At 36.9% G+C, this 11,945-nt stretch overlaps 1 protein-coding gene and 1 long non-coding RNA gene across 6 annotated transcripts in view; one reads left to right on the forward strand and one right to left on the reverse strand.

Annotated features, from left to right (window-relative positions):
• The first annotated feature begins 5,885 nt into the window (after nucleotides 1–5,885).
• LOC117333553 lies at nucleotides 5,886–7,439 on the forward strand. 2 transcript variants are annotated; one of them, XR_004533928.1, is made up of 2 exons: nucleotides 5,886–6,658; nucleotides 6,724–7,439. It is a non-coding gene; the product is annotated as an uncharacterized LOC117333553 (long non-coding RNA). The 2 variants fall into 2 exon arrangements; XR_004533927.1 differs by having other exon boundaries at nucleotides 6,788–7,439.
• A 117-nt stretch (nucleotides 7,440–7,556) lies between these two features.
• Nucleotides 7,557–11,945, reverse strand: part of LOC117333552 (tetratricopeptide repeat protein 28-like) — a 130,781-nt gene continuing 126,392 nt past the window's right edge. For 2 of the 4 annotated variants that reach the window (XM_033892888.1, XM_033892889.1), the window contains 2 exons: nucleotides 11,634–11,845; nucleotides 7,557–11,336 (listed from right to left, as the gene is read on the reverse strand). In XM_033892888.1, the coding sequence (XP_033748779.1) occupies nucleotides 8,559–11,336; nucleotides 11,634–11,845 (2,990 nt within the window). In that variant the 3' untranslated portion in view covers nucleotides 7,557–8,558. The remainder of the gene's footprint in view (nucleotides 11,337–11,633; nucleotides 11,846–11,945) is intronic. The other 2 variants (XR_004533925.1, XR_004533926.1) reach the window with 2 other exon arrangements.

Here is an 11,945-nt window from a genome sequence, read left to right on the forward strand (position 1 = left end):
AAACTTTTGCTAGACTTTGGGAATGCCATATATCCCGTTGAGCTGTCAATGATTTTTGTTTAACCACTGCCAACAACATAAAGCCCAAGTGTATTGTCAATAGTTAATCACTCTGGTTGTATGTTAATATTATAAATGACAGATATCTACTGAATACTAATTACGGTGAAAAACTGTGCGTCGTAATAAATAGGAATGTTTCTGATTAATACTGCACCAATGCTGACATCACGATTTTCTGTTTATATCGACACTGTCCCCAAAAGGAAACCCAATTTGATGTAAAGTATAATTGATTTTGGAAATTAAAATACGATCAAAATAATAATATACTTTCGAATAGAGAAGGTGTTTGTTTTGGATGTAAGATACAATGTTGAGCGTTGTTTTAAATATGTCCTGCATATGTCCTATATATGTCCTGTATATGTCTATATCTATCCTGTATATGTCTATATCTATCCGGTATATGTCCTGTGTATATGTCCTGTATATGTCCTTTATATGTCCTGTATATGTCCTATATATGTCCTATATATGTCCTATATATGTCATGTATATGTCCTGTATATGTCCTATATTTGTCCTGTATATGTCCTATATATGTCCTATATATGTCCTATATATGTCCTGTATATGTCCTGTATATGTCCTGTATATGTCCTGTATATGCCCTGTATATGTCCTATGTATATGTCCTATGTATATATCCTATATATGTCCTATATATATGTCCTATATATGTCCTATATATGCTCTATATATGTCCCATATATGTCCTATATATGTCCTGTATATGTCCTGTATATGTCCTATATATGTCCTGTATATGTCCTGTATATGTCCTGTATATGTCCTATATATGTCCTGTATGTCCTGTATATGTCCTGTATATGTCCTATATGTGCCCTATATATGTCATGTATATGTCCTATATATGTCCTGTATGTCCTGTATATGTCCTGTATATGTCCTATATATGCCCTATGTATATATCCTATATATGTCCTGTATATATCCTATATATGTCCTGTATATGTCCTGTATATGTCCTGTATATGTCCTATATATGTCCTGTATGTCCTGTATATGTCCTGTATATGTCCTATATGTGCCCTATATATGTCATGTATATGTCCTATATATGTCCTGTATGTCCTGTATATGTCCTGTATATGTCCTATATATGTCCAGTATATATGTCCTATATATGTCCAGTATATATGTCCTATATATGTCCTGTATATGTCCTATATATGTCCTGTATAATTCCTATATATGTTCTATATATGTCCTGTATATGTCCTATATATGTCCAATATATATCCTTTATAAGTCCTGTATGTGTCCTGTATATGTCCTATACATGTCCTATATATGTCCTATATATATCCTATATATGTCCTATATATGTCCTGTATATGTCCTATATATGTCCTGTATATCCTATATATGTCCTATATATGTCCTGTATATGTCCTATATATGTTCTATATATGTCCTGTATGTCCTATATATGTCCTATATATGTCCTATATATGTCCTGTATATGTCCTATATGTCCTATATATGTCCTGTATATGTCCTATATATGTCCTGTATGTCCTATATATGTCCTATATATGTCCTATATATGTCCTGTATATGTCCTATATATGTCCTATATATGTCCTGTATGTCCTATATATGTTCTATATATGTCCTGTATATGTCCTATATATGTTCTATATATGTCCTGTATGTCCTATATATGTCCTATATATGTCCTATATATATCCTATATATGTTCTATATATGTCCTGTATATGTCCTATATATGTCCTGTATGTCCTATATATGTCCTATATATGTCCTATATATGTCCTATATTTGTCTTATACATGTCCTGTATGTGTCCTGTATATGTCCTATATGTCCTATATATGTCCTATACATGTCCTATATATGTCCTATATATATCCTATATATGTCCTATATATGTCCTGTATATGTCCTATATATGTCCTATATATGTTCTATATATGTCCTGTATATGTTCTATATATGTCCTATATATGTCCTATATATGTTCTATATATGTCCTATATATGTTCTATATGTTCTATATATGTCCTATATATGTTCTATATATGTCCTATATATGTCCTATATATGTTCTATATATGTCCTGTATATGTCCTATACATGTCCTATATATGTCCTATATATATCCTATATATGTCCTATATATGTCCTGTATATGTTCTATATATGTCCTATATATGTTCTATATATGTCCTATACATGTCCTATATATGTCCTATATATGTCCTATATATGTCCTATATATGTCCTGTATATGTCCTATATATGTTCTATATATGTCCTGTATATGTTCTATATATGTCCTATATATGTCCTATATATGTTCTATATATGTCCTATATATGTCCTATACATGTCCTATATATGTCCTATATATATCCTATATATGTCCTATATATGTCCTGTATATGTCCTATATATGTCCTATATATGTTCTATATATGTCCTGTATATGTTCTATATATGTCCTATATATGTCCTATATATGTTCTATATATGTCCTATATATGTTCTATATATGTCCTATATATGTCCTATATATGTTCTATATATGTCCTGTATATGTTCTATATATGTCCTATATATGTCCTATATATGTTCTATATATGTCCTATATATGTCCTATATATGTCCTATATATGTTCTATATATGTCCTGTATATGTTCTATATATGTCCTATATATGTCCTATATATGTTCTATATATGTCCTATATATATCCTAAATATGTCCTATATATGTCCTGTATATGTCCTATATATGTCCTGTATATGTTCTATATATGTCCTATATATGTCCTGTATATGTCCTATATATGTCCTATATATGTTCTATATATGTCCTATATATGTTCTATATATGTCCTATATATGTCCTATATATATCCTATATATGTCCTATATATGTCCTGTATATGTCCTATATATGTCCTATATATGTTCTATATATGTCCTGTATATGTCCTATATATGTCCTGTATGTCCTATATATGTCCTATATATGTCCTATATTTGTCTTATATTTGTCCTGTATATGTCCTATATATGTCCTATATATGTTCTATATATGTCCTATATATGTCCTATATATATCCTATATATGTCCTATATATGTCCTGTAAATGTCCTATATATGTCCTGTATGTGTCCTATATATGTCCTGTATATGTCCTATATATGTCCTATATATGCCCTATATGTCCTGTATATGTCCTGTATGTGTCCTGTATATGTCCTGTATATGTCCTATATATGTCCTATATATGTCCTATATGTCCTGTATATGTCCTATATATGTCCTATATATGTCCTGTATATGTCCTATATTTGTCCTGTATATGTCCTATATATGTCCTATATATGTTCTATATATGTCCTGTATATGTCCTATATATGTCCTGTATATGTCCTATATACATCCTATATATATCCTATATATGTCCTGTATGTGTCCTGTATGTGTCCTGTATATGTCCTATATATGTCCTATATATGTCCTATATATGTCCTATATATGTCCTATATATGTCCTTTGCATTTCCTAACTCTGTTCAACACTATCCATCGTCGTTTATATCAACAGGCATTAAAGACATGAATTTCTCGTAAAACAGAATTGAGTGAGGTTGTTGTAAAAGAGGTGTATAGTTTTAACTGTAAAGGCCATCATTTATAGATAAGATGTCGCCAAATATATTTTTTTATAGCATACGCCGCCTTGGCATATATAATAGTTTTATTCGTTATCATTCTCAGCGACAGTTGACATCAAAGGATTTTAAAACAAATGTGTTTTATAAGATTAATGGTGGCATGCAGTTTAATTAAGATGAGGTATATAGTAGACACCTGTAATGTCCTACATGTCATATTCGGCCTACATCACAATAGTTACAAGTGGCCATCGTAACTATCAATACATAACTAATTCATGTTGCAACATCTTAATAATTCAGGGACCATGGGATTTTATAATGATGAAACTTTCATTAACCTACGAAAGTTCTGTCTTCGGGCACCTCTGATTGATGTTTCTGACCCGTCTCAAATTCGTTCTGGTGCATGATGACATTTTTAGAATGAAAGCATGGATAAGCTACAGTATACTGCTTCTATATTGGCAGACATTATACACCGCTTTCACAGTATGCTTACATGCTTATTTACAGGTAGCACCTCAGGCATTGAGCATTGAGGTAGTTTCGGTAATTGCAAAAATATTTAAATGTCTGTACAGATTTCCTATGCATAAAATCATCATACATCTTGAGGCTCATACACACACAACCAAAGGTAGGACTTCAGCAGACACACAACCAAAGGTAGGACTTCATCAGACACACAACCAAAGGTAGGATTTCATCAGACATACCGACACACAACCAAAGGTAGGACTTCATCAGACATACCGACACACAACCAAAGGTAGGATTTCATCAGACACACAACCAAAGGTAGGACTTCATCAGACACACAACCAAAGGTAGGACTTCATCAGACACACAACCAAAGGTAGGACTTTATCAGACACACAACCAAAGGTAGGACTTCATCAGACATACCGACACACAACCAAAGGTAGGACTTCATCAGACATACAACCAAAGGTAGGACTTCATCAGACACACAACCAAAGGTAGGACTTCATCAGACACACAACCAAAGGTAGGACTTCATCAGACATACCGACACACAACCAAAGGTAGGACTTCATCAGACACACAACCAAAGGTAGGACTTCATCAGACACACAACCAAAGGTAGGACTTCATCAGACACACAACCAAAGGTAGGACTTCATCAGACATACCGACACACAACCAAAGGTAGGATTTCATCAGACACACAACCAAAGGTAGGATTTCATCAGACATACCGACACACAACCAAAGGTAGGACTTCATCAGACATACCGACACACAACCAAAGGTAGGACTTCATCAGACACACAACCAAAGGTAGGACTTCATCAGACACACAACCAAAGGTAGGACTTCATCAGACACACAACCAAAGGTATGACTTCATCAGACACACAACCAAAGGTAGGACTTCATCAGACATACAACCAAAGGTAGGACTTCATCAGACACACAACCAAAGGTAGGACTTCATCAGACATACCGACACACAACCAAAGGTAGGATTTCATCAGACACACAACCAAAGGTAGGACTTCATCAGACATACCGACACACAACCAAAGGTAGGACTTCATCAGACACACAACCAAAGGTAGGACTTCATCAGACACACAACCAAAGGTAGGACTTCATCAGACATACCGACACACAACCAAAGGTAGGACTTCATCAGACACACAACCAAAGGTAGGACTTTAGATTAATAGGTTTCTATTTTTCAAGTCTTTAGCAGGACAAAAAAGACCAGTTTTTGTTGTGAGGGATTTTCTCAATTGTTTTTGAGCATTAATTACTTTCACAGTAAAGTATTTGTCGTTATTGTTGACCAGGTCTTCACAGCGTGTATTCCAAGTGTAAATCACAAATTTATTTGTCTACTTTACCAGGGTCCAGTTGTCCAAAGGGTGATAAATTTAATCAGTTGAAATATCATTTCTCCTTCACTTCAAAATCTGAGTGTGTGTATTCCTGAAAATAGGCAGGGAGGAAAAGGCTGGCTAGTGTTATAGTCTCATAAAACTTTGTCAAGTTAGTTTGATTAAATATGATAAATTGTTGTTAAACTTTGATTAGACTAATCACCTTTTGAACAACTCGGCCCAGGACTTCAGAGTGTGTATTCCAAGTGTAAATTACAACATACAACATCAAATTATTTGTATTGTTTTATTTTGTCCTCCTTTAGACAGGAAGTTTTAAATTCTCCGTGTGGTTCATAGAGCCACTGAGAGTATATAATATATATATATATCGTATAAAATATTATAGAATGCATAGCTCCAATAAAGTTAGGTAAACAAGATATTTACACAGTAGAAAATAATATGTAACAGTAATCTGACAGAAAAAACCAACCCTTACACCCCTATAGATCTACATGGTAAAACCCAAATCAAAGATAGGACGGGACTACTACAATAAGTTAGGATATAAAAGGTTGACAAGGATGGACATCGCTAAAGACCTTCTGAACACTTTGTTATTGGTTTTCATGGACATTTATTGTTTTAGTTTGACATGAATAGCTTAAGGATATTATGGTTGATAATTTAAACTTTAATAATTCAGAGTTTATACGTTACCAATGAAAACAATAGATGACAATATGTAAATGGTTCAATGGAGAAGTCCCCACACCAGACTGTGATGGTTCATCAATCCTAAACCCAATGTCGGAAGTCATTTTGATTTACTTCTTCAATCTTATCTAGGACATGAAATATGAATTGACTCTGAAATATATATCACCAGTATTAATCATACACCCTGTCTTTTAGAATTATTATCTCTCATCATTTGAGACACTTTATTAAAACTATGTAAATGTTGTACTATACACTATTAAACCATCACGAGATAAAACATTTCCCTGGGTAACTATACATCCTGATAAAAATAAGTAACGTTGATCTTGGTTAGTTGTAACATTAGGTACCGATTGTTGGGTTGGCCAGGCTGTATAGGAACAGTGAAAACTTGGTTAATTGTAACAATAGGTACTGATTGTTGGGTTGGCCAGGCTGTATAGGGACGGTGAAAACTTGATATATGTAACATTAGGTACCGATTGTTGGGTTGGCCAGGCTGTATAGGGACGGTGAAAACTTGATATAATGCCCCTCATATGTCTACATCATTCACATTTCAAGGTCTTTTCCTTCTGTTTAATTTTACATTTGCCCCACTCTGTCCTAGTCACCCATCAGGAAAGTTTCCTAGACAAATAGTGCTTTTATAATGTGGAACTGTGACATCTTATTATCAACCGACCATTTTAATTAAACGATTTGTATTAAGGACATATCCTACTTTATCTTATTTAGGTGTATACACTGTTGTAAACACCTCTAAATAAGTTCCACATCAGGAGACCTGGTCAATATTCATTCCTACAATATTATATTTCGGAGTTGTTCCCCCTGGTAAATACATGTACTGCTAGGTTGTTTTTTTTCAACCTGAAATTCAAAATCAAAAGATGGCGAAATGTAACTGGTTTTTACTGGACAAATTGTGGCATTATAACAAGGTTTGACCGGAAAAATAGTGGCGTTATAACAAGGTTTAACCGGAAAGATGTTGGTATATTATAACAAGTTTTTTTTTTTGCGATACTATATTATTTTATAGCAGGTAATTATAACTGCCCCCTTAAATTTTACCAATTACGTACAGGATATATCTACAATCTCTGTATATTGTTGGTATATAATTTTTTTTATATGATCTCTGATCCTAAGTCATATGTTCACTAAGCTGAACCATTCCACACCTGTACCTAACTTGAAAGACACCTGGTCAGAACATAAATAATTATTATTTTCTTTCATCACAGGTATATAAATACACTTCTCTACACTGTACAGATAGGGATATTTTAGTTATTATGCTTATGTATACCAGTGTTACCTGGACTCGACGCCCTCACCAGCTTATGTATACCAGTGTTACCTGGACTCGACGCCCTCACCAGCTTATGTATACCAGTGTTACCTGGACTCGACGCCCTCACCAGCTTATGTATACCAGTGTTACCTGGACTCGACGCCCTCACCAGCTTATGTATACCAGTGTTACCTGGACTCGAAGGCCTCACCAGCTTATGTATACCAGTGTTACCTGGACTCGACGCCCTCACCAGCTTATGTATACCAGTGTTACCTGGACTCGCAGGCCTCACCAGTTATGTATACCAGTGTTACCTGGACTTGAATTGATCTGTTCAAAATGATTACATTTATAAAGTATAAACTGTAGATTTGATATGAGAAATGCTTTCTATCTGATTTCACGTTTTGATTTTAAATACAGATTCTCAATGTTGTCTACACCGTAACATGACATGGTGAACAATGGTATATAATACAATGTTGTCTACACAGTAACATGACATGGTGAAGACAATGGTTTATAATACAATGTTGTCTACACAGTAACATGACATGGTGAAGACAATGGTTTATAATACAATGTTTATAACTCTCCAGTGGAGAAAATGGGAAGTTTGGCACAAAGAGGCATTCATTTCATATCTATATACAAAGTATACTTACACTAATATACACCATTATACATACACTATAACATTCATCAAATAATTAATTCTATTTCATGCAAAACAATGATGTTACTCTTTTGTTCACAAATAAAAAGACAGTAAAAACATTCAAATATCATTTCAGACAAAAAATGTAGTGAATGAAAATAATACATTTCAATAGACAGGACACTAATGACCATATTATAAATTCATGGAGTAAACAATGAAATGATATCAATTAAATTGCGTTTTTTGTTCTCTAACATAAAATATTGACATGCACACAAAATATCAGCACTTCGATGACTGCACAACTTGAGTTCTCCTGATTGGACGATTGTTCTCCCTTCCGAAGAAACTCCTCCCTGGGAGTTGTCCCCCTTGGGTTGAGGACAAGTCCTTTAGCCCGATAGGTCCATTACCACTACTCACATTGGAGGAAGGGTTCACACTTTTTCTACTGAACACAGACGTCTGACTGTGTTGTGCGTGACCATTTATAACAGGTCCCTGTTTAGACACACTGCCGTTAGGGAAGAAAGGGCCCTGGGAGACATAGCCGTTACTATGGGGACCAGCCCCTTTAGGAACGCCACCATTTTGATGCTGTCTACTCCGATAATTTGGCATTTTGAAGTCATTCATATTCAATTTAACCACACCCTTCACTGGGACAGGGCCTGATTTGATTGGACGGTAGGGGTGAGGGGAGTTTCCCTCAAGGTCACTGGGTTCAGAATCAGAGAAACTGACACGTTTCTGAGGTCGCTTTTTACTGGTTGCCCTGGCAGAGGCTGGTGAACTGTTGAGGATGGATTTGGTCCTTTTGCTTGTTGATAGATGCTGGTATGGACTGTTACGAGAAGCAGTTGATGAAGTGGGGCTGGCTGACTGGGGAAATGGACTCCCACCCCCTGACACAGTAGAGGCGACAGGACTGCCTGACTGGTAGTACTGGTTGTGTTGTGATACTGACGATGATGTGCTACTGCTGGAGTGCTGGTACATGTGACCTTGTGTGGGAATAGAGGTCACATTACAACCACTACTGGCGTGAAGGAAAACATCATCACGTTCAGGTGTCCCTGGCGTTGTGGGAGCACTAGAGTAGTTCCCTGATGGCTGACCTACAGAGTTCGGTGTCGAGGAAACCTGTCGATGTTGCTGTAGAGGAAGAGTACCAGGTTTAGAGTCAGTAAACTGAGCTGTGTAACGATTTCTGGCCCCTACATTGTACGACTGTCCAAACTGTGTACCATTATTATCCTGGTTGGGGTTTGAGGGGGTTGATGTATTAAAGCCACTGTGATACTGACCACTGGGCAGAGACACAGGGCTATCAGGCTGCTGGTACTGACCGCTACCCTGAGATGACCCCAGACTGTCGGGACTGGTACAGGAACCCCCGGTAGGGGTGGAGCTGCGACTGTTTGAGGTGTAAGTGTTATGCTGTACTGGACTTCGTCCCCGGAGTAGCTGCGCTGTCCTCACAGCATGACTATATGGTGGTGGTAAACCTGAGGGACTTCTCCTGTTTCCATTACCATCCACACCTGAATCACCAGACTGCTTCTGGAACATTCCATTCAGATCAGGTACAGAATTAAAGTAAGGTCGGTGAATAACAGACTGGACCGAGGAGCCAGTAGAACACAAACTACTAGTGCTGGTGGCACTGTCAGGCCGCATGGCCCCACCCGCCACAACCTTACTCACATTCCTTTTAGAAGATGCAGCCTGAGGCTTAAAACTACTGAAATTCATCTGATTGGCTGAGTAGGGACTACCAGTGCTGCCCCCTGTATTGTAGATTGGAGATGAATTCCGTAAGTCTGGCATACTTTTATGACCCAAATCTGACATGCTGTTACCAACGGGAACTGTTCTCCGAGTCACAACATAAGAAATATCATTGTCGTCTACACTTGGAGATTCTTGACTGGTGGAAAGGTCATCCTCTGATATACCTTTCAGGGACTGCATGCTGTAGTAACTCCCCTGGTTCTGGGGATTCTGGGAAGTGTCGTCCTGATAGTTTGATATAGAGCTAGGTTTTGGCAGTACCTTGGGTTTAGAGGGAACAGGAGGGGGGACCTTGTTAGGCCTAGGAGCTGTCTGTGGTCGTACCTGTGACGAATCTTTATCTCTAGTTGTTTGTTCCTGTACACCGGAGGGTTTGGTAAATGCACTGATCTGTGAAGAGTTCTGAAATTGTCGCCTCATGAATTGTGTGTTAGACTGAGATTTAAGAAAACTTTGCATCTGTAATCCTTCCAGAATGTCCTTCTGAGGGCCGAGGTCTCTCATAACCTTCATTGCGACCTCATGAGGGTCCAACTGTGAGTTTACAGCGTCCATGCTCTGTTGACTTGTGTCACTCTGATTTGAAGAAGTCACCTCAGAGTTGATGCCCGATTCACTCGACATTAACACAGGGTCCAGCTGTGATGATAGAGGTAAATTCTGGTTCCGAGAAACCATGAACTGATCACTTATTCCACTTGTGTCTGACATATCTGACTGGCGATTACCATCATGTCTTTGGAACATGTCCTCTGTCTGACTACTATCAGAGTAAGAATTCCTCTTCTGTTCCTCTAACAAAGCTGAATCTTCACTTAAGTTACTTGTGTACGACAGTGCTGATGTACGTACGTCATCTGCTCTGTCGAAGGAATAAGACTCACTCTGATTACTAGTCTGTCGACTTAAGGAATACTCCTCAGTCATTAGAACAGGACTCATTTCTTTTCCATCATGATACTGGCCAGTTCCTGTCTGATTGTCTGATTCAGAGTTTGTCCGAGGTTCGGGAATGGTACTACTTTCACTCTCGGAGTTGGTCGACACCTGCATCCTGTTGTCCCAGCTGTCACGTCCATCTGTCTCACTCTCACTGTTCTCGCTCATCTCCTGGATACCGTTCATGTCAACATTCAGATTCATGGAGGAGCTTGAACCAGGTGGGTACATGTTACGAACACGACTCTGATGTTGAAGATTCATGGCAGGGTCAGATACATTGGCTTTCTTCATCTTTCTGTGAACCTGTCGGCCCGATAATCCACCCTATAAAACATTAAAGACTACAATTAGAATATTTAACAAAAGGATTAAATCTTTAAATTAAGTTCAAATTGTATTTTTTATTATAGACACAATGATTAATCAGCAATTACAAATATCCCCGGTTAATTAAATCAAATAAAAGAAATAAAAAAAAGGAAACAACATTTAACTGCCTATCCAATACCACTATGTGACAATATTAAGAGTGTCCACTATGTGACAATATTAAGAGTCTATGCCTTGTTTTCTCTTCTGACAGCTAAATTACATGTTTTATGATTTTTTTTTCTACCTCACCTGATTCATCAGCTGCATCTTGTTCATCATCCTCATCTTCTCCATCTCGGCCGGGTTGAAGAGTGACTTTTTACGGGAGCTACGAGGTGAGATAGGTGGTGTACTCCCCTTGGAGAAGTTAGAGGTAGAGGTAGAACCACTGTGTGAGGAGGACAGACTCTCCAGACTACTGGAGCTGTCCACAGACAGAGACTTAGGGGCTTCCTGTGTGTCTGAAAACAAAGGCAAGTAGATTTACTATCAATCTTTTGGAGAAATACTTAACTATTTGTAAAATTAATGATTTGTTTGATTATAACTTGAAAAAAATCT

The sequence above is a fragment of the Pecten maximus genome, chromosome 8 (assembly GCF_902652985.1).
Source record: "Pecten maximus chromosome 8, xPecMax1.1, whole genome shotgun sequence".
In the NCBI taxonomy this organism is placed as follows: domain Eukaryota; kingdom Metazoa; phylum Mollusca; class Bivalvia; order Pectinida; family Pectinidae; genus Pecten; species Pecten maximus.